We start from the raw sequence: 18,213 nt of genomic DNA on the forward strand, positions 1-18,213 counted from the left end.
TGGGAGGAAGAAAGGATGGCGAGAGAGCTGGAACGAAAGACGTAGACAGCGCGCACAGCTATGTTTGGCGTGTATTTTGTGATAGCGCACATCTCCGAGGGTTCGGGACCGCGCCAGGCATGAAGTCTGAAAAACTTACGAGCCTTCATCGTCTGGGAACATTGTGAAAAGTTGCAAGAAGTTGTACCAAAACTTTCGTGGAGGAGCGACATTTGCGCGATGGCACATACCTAAGACGCATTCAACAGTTTTGGGAATATCTCGGGGAAAGCGGCGTCTTTTTTTTTTTTTTTTTTTTTTTTTATTTATTTGAGGCGCTCCAAGGACATTATCGCGGTGTCCGACGCAGGCAGATATCAGTGAATCTGCGATTGTATCCTGTCTTTGCCGCGGGATGGGGGCCGCGCCGGGTCCGGGCTGGGAGGAGGGCGAGTTCGAGTTCAAGTTGGTTTTTGAGGAGGACCCGCCGCGTCAGATCGCACCGGGGCCGACCCCGGTGCGCGCAGCCCAGCCGGAGAGCTCGGTTCCCGGGGAGAAAAGTGAGAGCGTCCCGCTGCACCTTGACTCCACCGGCAGCCTCGGTCAGACTCCTTGTTTTTTTGGATAAGACGAGCTGAAGTACATGGGCTTGAACGCTGTAACCCTGCATGGCTTCTTCAAACATGAGACCTTCAGGGATTTGGCTTCCCAGTGTGTTTACTGGCTGTTGGGCATCCTTGCTTTTTAGTCTTTCCCTGAGAGGAAACTGCACCCTGTTTGTCTCTATCTGTGTGTGTGTGTGTGTGTGTGTGTGTGTGTGTGTGTGTGTGTGTGTGTGTGTGTGTGGCGGGCGGTTGCATGTGCTGTGATGTGCATCCTTTTGTAGGCCCTCTCAGCTGCATGCCTTTGCTTTCTCTGTAGTGTGTGTGTGTGTGTGTGTGTGTGTGTGTGTGTGTGTGTGCGTGTGTGTGTGTGTGTGTGTGTGTGTGTGTGTGTGTGTGTGTGTGAGCCAGACAAAAAGTGTGTGGTGGTTGCTGTGATGTGCTGTGATGTGTTGTGTGTAGTCAATGTGCTTATGTGTGTGTGTGTGTGTGTGTGTGATCTTGAGTGTGTTTGTGTGTGTGGTGCGTGCCTGTTTCTGTAAGCATGTGAGCATGAGTATATTTTTATTGTGTGTGTATGTGTGTGTGTGTGTGTGTGTGTGTGTGTGTTATGCACATGGGGATTTGCGTGTGTTTGTGTGCCTGTGCATTAGTATGTGTGTGTGCCCTACTGTATTCCTGTGTTTATGCAAGTGTGTGTGAGCGCATTTGCGTGTATGTATTTGTGTATGTGTGTATGTGTGTGTGTGTGTGTGTGCAACCCAGACTCAATGTGGTTCTAATCAGCTGTGCGTGTGAGTAGAGTTAACAGCTGCCATCTGGGAAGGAACCTCAACCTCTGTGTACTGAACACACACCACATACACACCTCCCTCCCTCCCTCTGTTCTCCCTCTCCCCATTTTCAGACTGCACACTCACACAAACACACACACACACACACACACTCACACACACACACACCTCACATCCACCCTCTCATTTGTTTCCCGCCCATGCTGGCATACAGACGTATCACCACACCCTAGGCATGAAAGTGAACTTCAGGAGAAGCTGCTACAGAGTTACACTCAAAGAAATAATTTTTTACTTTGGTGGAGAATTTTCGTTTTTCAGCGCAAACACCTCCTGTGGAAGTTCATTAGACTCCCACAGAAGGTGTCCTTTGGCTCCTTGGCATCCAGGATTTTTCTATCTGTTGCTGTAAAGAGACAACATCACTTCCTATGACAGGTTTGAGCCAGGACACAGAAAGCGCCAAAGAAATTGTGACCACCGTTCCTCCAGTCTTAGTGCTTTACCTCACATGAACTCGTGCGCTGGTACGTCCACAGAAAAATGGAAAGGCTCTTCTCGTGTGAAAAATCCAGTAACCAACGAGCTGCTGCTGCGGCGCTGCAGCTTTTATCACTTATAAAATATTTTGTTGCCAGGAAACACTTGAAGAGATTTTTTTTTTTTTTCACCCCGAGCCTTAATTTATTGGCAGTTGCAATTGTGTATCTGCACCGCCCAAAAATTGTTAGCGCTAGCTCCCCGCCGCCCCTGCAGTGCAGCACACCGATGATCAGTTCTAGACCTGCTTGTTGCAGACTTAACTACTGTTTGGCTTTGAGTCGAGGCTGATCCCAGTGGCCTGCCACACCACCCGGGGGGAAAATACTGTGGTGGTAACTGGCGTTGGAAGGCTCATGTCCCCCGTGTGATGGTCATTTGACCAAATCCAGATAGGTTTTCTTGAGAAAGTTTATGGAATCATGACTGTAGAAAAGGCCCAAATCATATTTATACAGAGACACGCTAGCGGTGCACCGTTCAAAATTGGTAAGGGTCGATTAAATGAGGACACAACATGGTGCAAGTGATCACTGAGCCTTCATTCTTCTCAGTGTTGGTCTGCCTCACTGATAAGTTCAAGCTTATTTCAGTTATTTCAGTCTAAATCATCCTTACATACATCGACCCTCGACAGTTTTTGCATAGTGCACCTTTAAGCAACACTTTTGTGTGCTTAGTTGTTAGCGGCATGAGAGCAGCAAAGGAGCAGTTAGCCCAAGATCGACTTCATTCACACAGACTGTAAGCTTTAGGTCGGTATTAATCATCAATAATAATAGTTTGATATCAATAACAGCAATAATAACTTTGTTTTGTTTTGTTTTTGCGACCAAATTTTTATTGCTTTTCTTTTTTCACATTTGCTTTAATTATAGAGGAGACATTACATAATAATTACTTTGTTTATATTGTACTGAACAAAATGAGCGGCAATAAAGTCAAGCGAAAGCACGGGTCAGATGAATGAATAAGCCAGAAACAGTTGCAGCAAAACAAAATGAAACCTGAACTTTAAAAGACAATAAATAAGTGCAGTAAAAACACAGCAGATCAGTGAAATGAGCCAGTTATATCAATATGAAAGCTTTAAGTGTGCACAAGTGTGTTCATCTTTTTGCGGGAGCTTTCTGTTCAAACTGAGAAAACAGCACGCTGCAGAAAGAATGAAAAATGGAGTCTCATGATATTGCCAGTTCTTTGTTGAATTACCATGATCTATTAGGTGATAGCCGTCTTTCCCCGCTCTCTGTCTGATAATTATTCCTGTTGGTTACAGACAACCACCTGGCTTCCACCCATGCAGGCCAGTCCATCAGCATCCCCAGCCCGCCACCCTCAGCCAACCAGCGGGCTGGAATGCACTCCCCACCCCCGCGCAGGGCCCTGGTGAGGGAGTTCAGCGGGACCTACGAGAGCCTGCCAGCACGCTCTGTACAGGTGAGATATCAGAGACGGTTTGGTGTTTAGTGTTTAGATGTGTAGTGAATGAAAATGATCAAAACAGAGGATCAAAATACCAGTAATCAGTGCAGACTCTGACCTCTGACCTGCATTTAGATGGGCAAGCAGAAAGAGAATATCCATGCAGGGACAGGGGTGCCGCCAGGAATTTTGGGCCCCATAAAAAAAAAAAAAAATACTCGATGATGGTTTAATAATGTTATATTAGTTTTTACCTATTTTTTGGGGCCCCTGTCAGGCAAGGGCCCTTGGAATTGTCCTAACTTTTCCCCCATATACGGCGCCCCTGTGCAGGGATACTGAACGTGTTTGGAAGATTTCTGAACTCAGGGGAATTTAATTTTTGCAGGTGAGGAAAAACACCATTCAGACTTAGGTGCTGACCACACAACCGCACCGACACACCCAAAAATGCTGGTCTCAGTCCGCTTCCAAGTGAAATGCGGTGTAGTTTGTGAGCATCAGGAGTGTAATCCAAACCAACTTCAAGAAACAGTTCCAAAATGTACATTTTTTTGGATGCAATTGGGCGAACGTCTGATAACCCAGCAGTCTCTCCTGTATGGCTAGTCTAATGTCGAAAAAAATCAAAGCAAGTAAATTAAAGTGCAGACAAGTCCATCATGTGCTCCTGAAGTTACGGGAGCTGGAATCAGATTTGTTTTGACTCTCCCTGGCATCAAAATCCGTAACCTGGCAGAACGACAAGGGACCAAAACTCTGACCAGTAAACAAGCTTCCTTTGAGTCCATCTGACTTTTGTTTACAAGACCTGGCAGTATCATCGCGCTGCAGGCGTGGAGACCACCAGATCCTCACTTTTATGCCAACAATTATAGACTAACACTTTTAAAGTGATTAGAGGTGGTTAAATTTAGGCCTGGGTTTTTCAAAGGTTGAGGTTAGAGGAAGGTTCTCAGTCTGCTGTGAATAATTTGCCAGCTTGATGTCTGTATCTCATATCTGGTTTACTTGTCGTTGGGTTGTGTGATCCTAAACAAATTAATTTTTCCTCTCTGATTCAGACCAAAGAAAATTATCTATAGGTATGATCGCACAAAATGAGCCAAAGCTAAGGAACACAAGTGTTTTTCCACAGGTGTCAGAATCCCGTGTGGTCGAGTGCCCCAGCATCCAGATCACCACCATCTCCCCGGACGATGACCCAGCGCCGGCCAGCTCCAGCTACTGGGACACGGGTGGCGGCGGTGGGTGGGACCGAGAGCGCCTCTACCTCCCCCTGCTGGACCCTTTCACCTACCGCGACGGAGGCCCCGGCTCCCTCAGCCCCAGCCCCGCCTCCAGCCCCTCCTCTCGCGGCTGGCTCAGCCCTGCCTCCAGTTGCGACTCCCTGTTGGTGGAGGAGGAGGAGCTGAACGAGGCCACCATCAATTTTGGGCTTTCACCTTCGTCCAGGCCGACTTCCCCCGGGGGCAAAAAGCGCAGAAATTCACCCTTGGCTTCTCCCTGTACGTCACGGAGGGGCAGTTACTCAGAGGACCTCCATGGATGCAGCCTCGAGGGCGGCGACTCCATCTCTCAGTCACAAGCTCCTCCCAGCAGCTGTGAGCTCAGCATCCCTCAGAAAACCAGGAAGACGTCATTGGAGCAGGTGAAGATGCTTTGGTTTGTGTGTTCTCACCGCAATAAATTACTTTAATTACACTCCCTAATCGTATTTACTATTTTCACATGATTCATCCTATACAGAACGCCGTGTTAATTTTTTTTTTCAGTGTAAATGATGAAATATGTGATAGATATATCTGTGTAATTTCACAGTGATTTCAGTGAGATGAATAAATTAGGGCTGTATCTGTGATGCGAAGCTTGAAATAACTGGGAATGTTTACCTGGATAAGGTTTGCCCTGTTGAACATTGTAATATCCTCACACATGCGCACACACACACACACACACACACACCTGCACTCTTCCTCAACAGCCTTACACTAATCTTAACCACAACTAACTCACTAAATTTACCAAATCTAACTTTAATCCTAACCATAAACAGTGAACCAAAAATATCCTTGGAGCTTGTAATATTTATTTTGTTTGTAATATTCCTTTGCTCACTCTGCTTGTCTCTGTATTTCTGTTCTTCATTTTCTGAATATCGCTTTGTGCAAAATCTTCATTAGCAGCACATTATTGATCGATAAGCCTTGACAACGAGGGCCACAAAGACTTCACTGCTTTAATCGCCTAAAGCCTGTTCAGGATCCTCTCCACTGATTTACAGCTTACCTGACCCAAACTGAACTGCTGTAACAAACACCAGCTCTCTTTTATGCAGTGAACAAAAAAATTTGTAAGAAATATGTACAGACACTACAGTGAGTTACAGAGAGTCTTTACAAGGTGAGTTATGGCTGCGTGTGTTTTTGTGCTCCAGTTGTCTCCCAGGGAGGTGGATCAGGAGCAGGCTCCAGGCCACAGCTCCCCCTGCCCGCTGCCAGAGACGCACCAGCCCAGGAGAGAACCCCCCTCCCTGGGCATGGACTACCTGTCTGTGCCCCCCGCTCTGGGCTGGGGCAGGACCCGAGCCAGCGCCCACAGCCCTCTGTTCAGGCAAGGACACACACACAACTCGACATATGAGAGGCATCATCGCCTGTTTCTAACTATCTGTGTAGCTGGTAGCATTTTATCAACGTAAGTGAGCCACTATTATTGTGAAAGGCAGACATTTTGAATGGGGAGGATGTTGCTGCCGTTTTCAAATGGTAACTAAATTCAGCTCAACTCAAAAAGTGGCTACTTCACTCCCCAGTACCAAAACGTGTCACTCACCTTCCCATGTAACTTGCTCATAAGAATGGCATTAGTTTTGCATTGTATTGCAGTGTCACAGGCAATACTGTAGGACTGCAACATGTAATTGTGCAAGAAATGACTGCACCATACACACTACAGGCTGGACTACATGAACCTATTCTAGGCTTGTCTTAAAAAAAAAAAAAAAAACAGAAAAAGAAAAAAGTGTCCCAGGCGAGGAGAGGACAAGGAAACATACAATTGATGCAATTTCTGCATGAAAAATTGACATTACAGTGGATACCGTCGTTTTTGCCGATAGAGAGTACATGAAGAAGACAGTCCATGGAGCTCATAAGCATCTGCAAATTTTGTGGTTCTGATGTAACTGCTGTTGTAACAGTAGTTAGTGACTCAGGCAAGCAAGGGAAAGGTTTTTCCATCCTAGAATCACAAGGTTTCCTGCCTCAGTGGATAGTCTTACCGCTGAGGCACACAGTTTGTGCGTGCAAGTGATGATGAAGGGGGCTGTTTGCATGGCTTTGCTCTTTTTGAGCGTTTGTTTGCATCACAACTTGATTTGTATACATTTCTGAATGAATAAGATGAAAACTATGCACTCATAGCCCTAGCAGCTGCGGTGCAAAAACGTAGATTTCCCAATATCTGTAAATCTGGATCTTAGACTTTTCTATGGTCGATGAATATGTAGGATCATTTTCTTAATCACAGCACATGTCAACCAGAAGACCCACCCGCGACTCATGAACATTTATGGGACTTTCTGGCCTGCATGCCTGCCTTGTGATTTAGATTTTATCTCGGATATAAGTAAACTTCTCGATCTGTCTGTCCCAATACACTTAAAGGTCCAACGCACTTCCACCACTTGACTGGCCGCTGCCGTCCCAGTTTGACCAATACGAGCTGCGGATCGAGGTGCAGCCGCGCCCTCATCACAGAGCCCACTATGAGACAGAAGGCAGCAGGGGGGCCGTGAAGGCGGCGCCAGCGGGACATCCTGTCGTCAAGGTACAACCCAAACCTCTGGAGCCAAGTAGCTGCTGAAAGGAGCTGTCACTGTATACTTCGTGCTGTAGGCTAATATTTAGGATTTTTTATAACACTTTTCTGCTGATACAAATTTTGGCGGTAAACTTTCAAGGCAGAATACATTTCTTAAAGGTGCATTACACCTCAGAATATGAACTCCAGTACTTAGACACTGCACACAGCATTTTCATTTTTATGTGAATGATCTGTGACCCCGAAGTGATGAGAAAAAAACATCTAACATTAATGAGTCTGGCTCTTTGAGACAGGGCTCTGTCTGCCACTGTCTGGGTGCATGTTGGTATGTTGCACTGCTTTGATTTGTTGCTTCCTGTGAGCAAAGAAATGCCTATATCTTATCTGAGAATTTCATTTGATACAGTGAATTTCTGGGATCTCAGTTAGGCAGTTGGGATACTCCTCTTTGTTTTAGCCCCACTAGTGATTTAAGCTGATAAGATGCATGTACTTTCAAATAAAAATCTTACTTTGTGCAGCTTGCAAGGAAAAATAAAGTGGAAGAGCGCTACCTGGCTTGGTTGTAGTGCAGAACATGCAAAACATGAAATCAGGTGCAACCAACAACAAATGCAAATGTTCATGGCAGAAGTTAAAAAGTCTTTGTTATCAAATGGCAAGGCAAAGATAAATCCCACAGATGTGTTTCAGCCCCTGGGAGCTCACAGGGTCGTAAAAGGCCCTCTGTGCAGATCCAAGATCAGTAAGCTTCTCAGTACAAAGACAGACATCTGGGTTTGTTTGTTGCTCTGCACAACAAATTTCTTGCATGGAAATTCTGCACAAACTTGTTTGTTCATAAAATGGTTCCTGCCATAATGAGATTACCTAACCATAAGACAAGTCTGTTTAAACAGTAAATGATTTATTACACTTAGTTTCTTGAAGTTGCCAGTTTTTAACATTTGTTTTTCAATGACCAAGGAACAGAATCGCCGCTGATGTCTTCACAGAGTCTGATCTCTCTCTCCTCTGTGTGTCTGCAGCTGTGCGGCTACACAGACAGGAAGCCTCTCTCCCTGCAGGTGTTTGTTGGAACAGCTGATGATCGATCGATCAGGCCTCATCCTTTCTATCAGATACACAGGTACCGTGTTGTTTTGCTATAAAAACACACATTACAACACATATAATCAAGGGATACATGACATATAATTTAAAGACACATCTTTTAACCATTACAGTCCATATTACTGTCTACCTCTAATGTTGATCTTGGAATCAACCTTTTATAGTTATGATATTATAGCTGAATTTAGTCTCAATAATTCTGAGTGAGAACATCCGCTAAATACATTAAAGTTAAATGCAAATATAATTTCACTATGCAGTTTGCTTAAGCTGTTTCTTGAAAAAACATAGATTCTTATGGTAAATTCATCTCTCTTTTTGCTATTCATTTTCTGTCCCATACTTCTGTTAAAAGTATGGGAAGATTGGCACATCTTAAGCATTTGTTTTGTCCGTGTACTTCATTTTTATTCACAGTTTTTCATACATAATCATAGCAGCAAGTACAGTGATACGTTGCTAGCTTCCAGTGTGTTGTCTGTGACGTCTTACCTGGATACACCACTTTAAAACTCAGTCTTGAAAAATGTTCTAGTGTTAGCAGTAGAAATCTTGCATTAAAAGCGATATATTTTCGCTATCTTACTTGTGCTCACTCCCCCCGTTCACTCGCCTTAAATTCTTGCTGAATGTGAACCAGCACACTGCACGGTGTGTATTTAGGGCTGGTTAAGACGGTTGTCTCTGTGCCCTCAGGGTGACAGGGAAGATGGTGGGCACCGCCAGTCAGGAGAGCGTCCAGGCCGGGACCAAACTGCTGGACATCCCCCTCAACCCCGAGACCAACATGACGGCACTGTGAGTCCGAGACAGAGCTTCACTCTGTGCAACCTACACAACAAAGGACTTGTAGTGTCTTCATTGCAAGGTCGACTGCTGATTCCTGTCAGTATATTCGGTGTAGACCTTTAAAACAGTTATTGAGAGTTATTCTTCTCTTCAGCATGAAATTGTGCTTGAAATGGTTCATTCCTAAATGAGTTCTCCACCATTTGGACACAGTGACGCTTCCTCTTCACAATAATGGCTTGTTTTTGAAGTCCTTTATTGGTAACCATTACAGTTACGACCTTCACCGCCAAAACAGCTCAATCATCTGTGATTTTAAAGTATTTGTTGGTGAAATTTAGGAGGTAACCTTTTTCCCAGCTTGGATATGTAGTTTTTTTGGAATGAAACCCTTCATTTGTATATTGTGAGTTTCTGTCCAACCCACACAGAGGATGACTGTGGTCTATATGTTAGGAGGAATAAACTAATGAGTGGAAGATTGCTGGTTCCAATTGCTGGGCCAGCCAGGAAAATAATGGTAGGGGAAGAGGATAAACGACACTTTCCCTTCACTGCTGAGGTGCATGTGAGCAAAACACTGAACGCAGAAGCAGAACTTGTACGATGCTCGTGCATTTTCGACAAACTTTCCCTGGGTGAATTAGGGCTTGAAAAACCTCTGTGCGTGTGTGTGTGTGTGTGTGTGTGTGTGTGTGTGTGTGTGTGTGTGTGTGCCTCAGCATCGACTGTGCTGGGATTCTCAAGCTGAGGAACTCGGACATCGAGCTGAGGAAAGGAGAGACGGACGTTGGGAGGAAGAACACCCGCGTCCGCCTGGTGTTTCGGACCCACATCCCTCTAGCGCCCCCTGTGGCTCCTCCCGGACGCGTCTTGGCTCTGCAGGTCGCCTCCCTGCCCATCGAATGCTGTGAGTCGCGAGTCAGAGTCACAGTAGTATGACTAGATTTCAAATGGATAAGAAAGATGGTAAAATACCATCAAAGATTACTATTTTCACTTTATGCGTAGCCAATGACTCAGCATAGCTTCACTTAACTTAAGGTACCTTTGCATTTTAGCATCTCAGTTTGAGATTTTTTTTTTAATCCATCTTCATTGGGTTTTGGGTGCACACACTTCTCTATTGACATTACAAGAGGCTCAGATTTAATTTACAAGAACTGAACTCTGTTAAATAATTCCTGGCTTTTGAGAAATCTAGGGACTGGGCAATAATTTCATTGGAAGAGTGCAATATAATAATATCCACTGGAGTGTGCAAGATACTGTGCAATAATATTATTGTTGTATTATACCTGTTTATTTATTATATGAGAGTCCATGGCTGTCTATGTTTTTGTCGTCTTGTAATTTTTTTTTATCCTGTCCCATTATTGAGGCTTTATTGATGCATTATTGATGATTGATTCACTGAACGAGTTGCACTGAAATATCATTGTAACAGCTGCTGTTCAATTATATTAAAGCCATTCTATTCTATTCTACTTTATGCAAATAAGACATAACATAACTCCCAGTATTACTTTGACCATACTCTCCTGGTTGTATGGCTGTGCTTGCCTGTGTTTGCAGTGCTGTACACAGCTCATTTTCCAGTGTTAATTGATGATTATCATTATCAATTATTTTGAGTTGACGGGACGGTTGTTTGTCCAGTAAGAGAGCTGGTATCTATGTATGTTTATGTATTAAATTAATTCAGATGGTTGCAGATTTAAAGCTGAGGTTTACACTTTAATTAACAGTCAAATCTTCTGTGCAGGGTGCTCAAGTTGTTTTATCGTATTTATCTCACTGTTCTCTTGCCCTCTTTCCTCCTCCTCCTCCTCCTCCTCCTCCTCCTCCTCTCTCTCTCTCTCTCAGCCCAGCGTTCGGCCCAGGAGCTGCCAGTCATCGAGTCGGTCAGTCTGACTTCCTGCTCTGTGGAAGGAGGCGAGGAGCTGCTGCTGAGTGGCACCAACTTCCTGCCGATCTCCAGGGTGCTCTTCATGGAGAGAGGGACAGGTAAATGACAAGACAGAGGCAGAGAGAGGCAGAAATCAAATCTTCATCGTCCCTGAAGTGCAGTTTCCACCAAAGCACTGTGATCACCTCTGAACGTACTCTCTCTCTCTGAAGCTGCTTCTGCCCTTTTGGCACAGATTTGTCAATGGGTTCTTGATTAAAACGGAGCTAGTGAGAAAATTTTCAATTAAATTTAGATTTATAATTTATATTTTCACCGCTGCTAGTGAAAAGTGGTAGTGCTTGTCCAAGTGCACCTTCCTAAATTGTTGGGTTAAATTGTTGCTTTTCCTGAGCCCTTGCATGTTCATGAAAAACTGTGAATTTGATAAATCTAAATTTGAGATGAGAAAGTTCAATTTGTAAATGCGCTGAAAAGGTATGAGATAATCTGCATACCCCATTCCAATTCATTGCATGCAGTTTAGAAATGCAGCCTTAACAATTTTCATTTTTGTATTAATTTTCTCGAACCAATCATTATTGAAATTCAGCAGTTCAGTATGAGCATGACAAGTTGAATGCAATCTCTTCTGGCACTGATGTATTTTCATATATTTTATCTTACAGCGATCAGCGCTTAAATATTATGTAACTGCACAGCACGGTGCACATGAAAAGAACCCCAGATATTTTTCTTTAGTCACTTTTTCACCTGAAAACAGGAAGAATAGCAGATTTTTCTTAGCTCTCCTTGCATCCCTGTAGGAGCAAATGATATTCATCAACAAGTGGCTGACAGTGTAGGCCTTGGTTATTCTTGTCATTAATTCTACTTGATGTTATTATCTATTAGATGGCAAATTACAGTGGGAGGAGGAGGCTCACATCGACCGTGACAACAGCAATGAGGTAAGTGTGTGTTTCGAGAGCAAATGTTCAAAGGTTCAGTGCTCGTTGTAACCTTGAATTTCCTGGAACTGTGCTGATATTCAACTCCAAGGAATAATATCCGTCAATGAAGACATGTCAGTCGTTTAAAATGTGTGTCCGTGTCTCTCAGTGTTTGCTGTGTGTGAGGGTCCCCGCCTACAGCGACCTGTCTGTGAGCCGGCCCGTGTCCGTCTGTCTGTACGTCTCCAACGGGAAGAGGAAGCGGAGCAGCACTCACTGTTTCAAATACCTTCCCAGTGAGTGTCCAGCCTCACTTCATTCACTTTTTGTAGGTTTTGTTTAATGCATTTGTGCGTTTATAATTGGAGATAAGAAGGGAAAATTGCTTCTCACAGCGTTTCTTATTCTTTGATATCCATCCATCTATCTATGATGATGCACACAAACACAAATGAATAATACACTCACTCATGCACTTTCTCAGAATGGTTGAATCTCTGTTTTTGAGGCACATAAGGAAAATGCATCCCTGGATCTTTGAGTTGCTGACGACTGCAAACTTTTAGCTTCAGTCGAAACGGTTTCAGAGGAAAGTTTTCACCAGGGAGACTTTGAGTGTGTTGAGTGAAATATTTCTGTGATGTAAAATGCGTACAGAAGCTTCTTGTTGTAGACCACTGAAGTGATTTGGAGCTTTGTGTAAGGCTGACTGCTTTGGTTATTATCTTTTGGATCTGGTGGGGATGTCTTTATTTGGTGCCGAGGTGTGAAACGAGTTCTAAGCTGTAATGAAAAAAAAAATCCAAAAAGCTTGATGTATCTTTGCATCACAGTCGCTGATACTGAAGTTAACGTTTCAAGATGTGTCTCTGGTCTTAGTTTGATAGCAAAGTCAATAGCACATGTAACAGATCTAAGTTGTGGTCTTTCTAATGTCACAGTTTAACATATTTTAACCAGAAACCTTATTCATTTTAACCATAGACAGAAAAGGAACTGGATGTGCCCTGGAAGCTGAAACCACTTCAATGATCTCTTTAATCTGTCTCTGTGTTTCCCCCACAGTCATGTTCAAGGAGGAGGATCCTCTGCTGTCTCGGCCCTCTGTCCTGCCCTTGGAGGGGGGAACTCTGTGTCCTCTGGGGGGCACTAGCAGGGCAGACAGGGGCCTCCACCTGAGAGGTGACCACGCAGCCGAGGAGCGAGGCCCAGGCTTCCACCTGCCCCCCTTCCCTTCCGCCTACTCCCCTCCGTACCCAGCTCCTGGCTACCACGAAGAGTACTGCTCCAAACCCGAGGCTGCGGTGGAGGATCCTGGTGGATCCAGGGGGGCCCTGTCTGAGCGCCACCCCAGCTTTGAGAACCTGGAGCTGGGCTTCACTGAGCTCCTGCCCCCACTGTACCCCCGTGCCCCACAGCCTCCCTCTCCCTCCCCTTCCCCCTGGCTGGACTCGCCCTACCTGTCCTCCTCGCCCTCTCCCTCCCACTCCTCCTCTCTCAGCCCGTTCCCTGCTGGAAGTCCCATCTCCTCCTCGCCTCTGCCTCCCATCCCCACCTCCCCTTACCCCCAGTACTCTGCTTATCCTCAGGAGGTGTGTCCCTCCCCTCCCTCCAATCCAAGCCCCTATCAGGACTTCTACCCAGCACCCTACTCCCACTATGAGGGCTGGGACCCGCAGGGCAGGGTGCTGGGGATGGGACAGGGGGGAGAGAGGGACGCACAGGCCGGCTCCAAGATCCAGGAGGGCCCCCTGGAGTTTAGCAGCTCTGCTTCTATGCACCACATCACATTAGAAGAAGGTGGGTTTTATGTACAGGGTTTTATCTCTTACAGTAAATGAGCAGAAAACGGTCATTTTCCCACCTATCTGCCTCTAATTTGTTCAAATTGGAGGCAGGTGGATAGAGTTTGCTGGTGTTCTTCAGCAGGAAATCGTCCCTAAAACAAAACTCTCCACCTTCTCAGGAATCTGTGTCACTGTTCCTGGAAGGAGCTGAGTTGCTCCACATTTTTCAGTGTGTCATCGAATTTCTATAATTCTGAGAAGTCCATTCCAGACAGGGAAAATCAGAAAATTATTCACCAAACCTAATATGTTTTTCCATTGTGTTCACATTATTTTCACTTCCCTATAAAAAGATTGATAAACTTTAATAAGACCTGAGTCTGAGTTGAACGTTCAAAATTTTGGTCAAGGGAAAAAGCCTCATGTTACATTTATATAGGTCATGGAAATTCAAGATTTTAAGCATGGTAAATCACGGAAAAATCAGGGAAATTTGCATTTTATACAGCGTGCAAAGTTTGCCTACATTTACTCAGAATATTGCTTCTCAGAATGACAATAGCGCAGAATAACCAGATAAAATGTATGTTGGATGTGTGATGTAAGGACCGTTTGATGGATAGAGGGATGAATGGAGATGGAAGGACAGAATTCACTTTTTTTCCCTCTTCTCTCTCCACAGTGACGGAGTTCATCGGGGAGGACATCCGGAGTTTCCAGTCAGGCTCACAGATGGACAACCAGCCAAACTGAGCTCGGCGCGGCTCTGCTGTCATTAGCGCATTTGCTATTCATGTTTCTATTCACTATGCACTTGGTATTAAGATACGTTGCTCCAATTAAAGGCAATATTGAAAGGGGAATTTAATTACCAGGACACTGTTGTAATTATGGCCATAACTAGCTGTTATGGTTTTATAAAGGGAGACTAATGTTTTTAACATGTTTTCAATATAAATTATACAAGAAACCATGTGGGTATGGTGTGTGAGTTATTTGTTGCACTGGACTGGTGCTAAAACAAGAGCTTGACACTGTTCATTGGGTATAACCTAAATCTAGAGTAGAGAGGCTGAAGGAAAATAGTTTAAGTAAACTACCATAATTTCTTACTGTCCTGGCAGCCACTTAAGTCTCCTGATAGGGCGACTTTTTTTTGGTTCCTGGAGATTATGGGACTTGTCAAGGTAATGGTAACTGGGTTTGGGTCACTAAAAAGAGGATATTTCTAAATATTATTATGATGCCAGAAGAATGCCTGATATTTTAGGAAAATTAAAATAAGGCAAGCACACAACGAGTTAAAATCAGGGTTCCCACAGGTTGTCGACTTTATGGAAAGTCATGGAAAACAGGCAACAAAAGAATTCAATAAATTGTTAGGACAAGCCATGGATTATCATAGAGTTTTGTTCACCTCCTCTGCAGAATAAAGCAGAACAAAAAACTTTAATAAGACTGGAATATCAAAAAAAAAAAAAAAAAAAAAACAACTTCTGATTATCAAGGTCATGGAAATGTAGCGTTTCATCATGCAAAAATAAGGCAATTTTGTATTTGACACAAAGTGGGAACCCTGAAGACCTTGAAGACAGATTAGCTGATAAATCAACTCGAGGTGAGACTTGTCGTTTCCAAAATCTTAGGTAATGGCCACTAACTCTGCACAAATCAACACAAATGTTCGTATTTATGCCTTTTAAGGTGTCCCTTCTCCTTCATGGCTGTCTCTGCTCGTGTAGAGCCCAGTGTGAGGTTCAGCTGGAGCGGACAGGAAGCCATGCAGAGGAAGTTTGGGAGAAAACAGAGTGGTGAGACTGAGGATACGGGTGTTAAGTTTGACCTTATGCGACAAGTGTGATTTAACGTGGCCAGGCTGTGACCGTTTGAGTTGTTTGAAAGGTTTCTGTGAGGAATAGTCACTGAAATCCTCTTCAAACAGCGCAGGACATCAGGCCAGGTACTTGGCATGACTTATTGGAGAGCAGCGCCACCTGGAGGCGGAGGACTTGAACTCACCACCACCTGAAAAACACCCATAAATCTGCAAATGGTGGGATATTTCTCATTCTGCTGCAAGTCCTCACAGGTCTTACTTTGTGCTGTGTGCACTTTCTCCGCCAAAACTGACTGAGGCCGTGAGAAACAAGAAGACAAGACGCTGATTATTGAAAATTAACCACAACAAGAGGGCAATAAAATGCACTGAGCTAAAACAAAAGACAAGAGAATAGCGTTATATGTTTTCTTGACAGTTTAATGGGCCTATATGGTTCAACGTAACCATACATGGGCATGCTGGGGAATAGGGACTGAAGAAGTCTAATGCTAAGACACAGATATACAGGAGTTAAGCACTGGACAGGAGGTCTATGCATCACATAAGCTGAACCTCCGTGTGGAAACTGAAGTCATAACTGTTCATGACTTCAGCTCTTCCAGCCACTCATTTTCTCTCTGGCAAAGACTCGGGAGAGGTAGCCACACATGGAAAGTTATTAAGAGGTAAAATGTGGCAAAAAAAAAAAAAAAAAAAAAACACTGCAAGATTGTCACCAAAATAAACTAATGCCCTAAATGCATTACACATTCATAAACCTCTGATTGCAAACAGATTTTCATTGCTTATGTTTTCAGTGATTTAAAATTCAGAGGATGTATAGTTTTTTGTGGGTATAGCAGTCAGGAACTTATTATTTATTTTTTCTCATAATTACGCTTTGAGTTTGTTCATGATGACCTTTCTGTTGATTGGGGGTTTAGTCACATTTTCACAGATTTATCAATCAAGCCGCATCCATTAGTTATACTTTGGATCCTGCTCTTCCACAGACTCTTATATAATTTCTAAGGAGCCTGACATAAATAGCCGTTTGAGAATCTCAGCATCGTTTCCCTGCCAGCAGAGACGGGGTGTGTCAGGCTTCCCTCCACATCTGCTAATCCATCTGCGAGAATTTAATTAGTCCGGGATTCAGCGTTCAAAGTGTCTCATGATCTACAGTAGGTGCTGTTTCAGAGGCTTTTCTGTCCTGACAACAGCACAGTTCTGGGGGAAGAACTGCTTTTCAGACTAAAACCAAACTGTTATGCATCTCATCTTTGTTTGTTTTTCTTTTCATAAATCCTTTACAAAGTGAAATATCTAGAGAAACAGCTGTGACTTGAGATGATGGTCCAGCTCCCACCGAGCATTTTCATTCCCACCGAGATACAAAATCATCAATAAGCTGATCTAAGACATTGATAATGCAGTAATGCCTGGTGCCATATTCTCATCGCCAGATTCTCACCAGTGATATTTTGTGCATTATATTGGTCCATTAGTTATTTGCAGTCGCTCTCAAGAAATATGACTAGCACGTTTTGGAGGCCCCTTATCTCCCTCTCTTTTCCTGTCCTTTCTGCTCCATTGACTTTACTTGACTATTACTGTCTCTCTATATCTCATTACACAATCTAGACTTTGGACCCACACATAAAGGATGGTGATTGTTCATTATCACCACTTATGAAGAGAAACAGTAGACTTAGGCAACATGTAAAAGTAGACCACTTCCTGTGTCATAATATATTGCTTAACAAATAATCTTTGTGTCTTGCTCCATCTGTAACTTCCTGTGGTGTTGGCACAACTAGAAATATATATCATATATCATTACTGCATGGCAATATCTTTCAGTACAGTAAAATTTGAGATATGAAGTCTATCCTTATGTCTTTGCATGTGGGTTTAAGTGTAAGTTTCACCAGGGGGAGGTGTAATCTCACACATCGCTGAGCTCTGCACTCGTCCACATGACTGACACATGCAGGTTGACACCGCGGGGGCAACTGCAGTCTGAGGAGTGATGCCTCCACCAGATCATAAAGAGCCTGAGCGATAACAGAATGACCATTATGTCTAAAAGTGGCTGTGGTTGCTGGAAAATTAGATTCCCAAAAGGCAAGCTAACTATAGGATCAGTGAGGCGTTTCAGAGCAACAGCGAGCAGGGACACCGCTGCTGTTCGCCTTTAAGAGCTCCCCACAGCGTCTCATTTTTACTTCCGTCCCGTTGTGTTGTCCACGTTTTGCAGTGTTTCTGTATTTGCTCATTGTTTGGGTTTACAGCTTCTTCCTGTATTGTTGTCAAGTGCCTGTCTAATAGATTTATTGATTTTTCCTGTAATTAAACTTTGAGACTGTTCACGATGACCCGTCTGTTGACTGGGGGGTTTAGTTGCATTTTCAAACATTCATAAATCAAGTTAAAGTTTTTGCAGTGGTATTGTCGTGTGTGTGTGTGTGTGTTGCTACGTTGTTGTGTGTGTGTTGTCTTTGCTGGTATTTAGTGTATATGCAGTTTGGCAGGGTAGTATGGTGTGCCAATATTTATAGTAATGCTAATGCTTAACCAAATACAAATGGTAAAAACAATACAATCCTAACAGGCCTACTGATGATCGTGCAAATATGCTAATATGACAGCTAATGCAAAAATTGGGATAACAATGTTTACTTTATCAAATTGTT

At 43.8% G+C, this 18,213-nt stretch overlaps 1 protein-coding gene across 1 annotated transcript; it reads left to right on the plus strand.

Annotated features, from left to right (window-relative positions):
- The first annotated feature begins 77 nt into the window (after positions 1-77).
- nfatc4 (nuclear factor of activated T cells 4) lies at positions 78-14,614 on the plus strand. The gene is made up of 13 exons (XM_030074551.1): positions 78-581; positions 3,195-3,355; positions 4,479-4,991; positions 5,778-5,953; positions 7,009-7,171; positions 8,197-8,297; positions 8,978-9,079; positions 9,793-9,980; positions 10,937-11,077; positions 11,874-11,929; positions 12,081-12,207; positions 12,977-13,711; positions 14,381-14,614. Exons 1-13 carry the CDS (start codon positions 395-397, stop codon positions 14,449-14,451), a joined length of 2,721 nt encoding a protein of 906 aa, XP_029930411.1. The 5' UTR covers positions 78-394; the 3' UTR covers positions 14,452-14,614.
- Positions 14,615-18,213: the final 3,599 nt, after the last annotated feature.

The sequence above is a fragment of the Myripristis murdjan genome, chromosome 17 (genome assembly GCF_902150065.1).
Source record: "Myripristis murdjan chromosome 17, fMyrMur1.1, whole genome shotgun sequence".
In the NCBI taxonomy this organism is placed as follows: domain Eukaryota; kingdom Metazoa; phylum Chordata; class Actinopteri; order Holocentriformes; family Holocentridae; genus Myripristis; species Myripristis murdjan.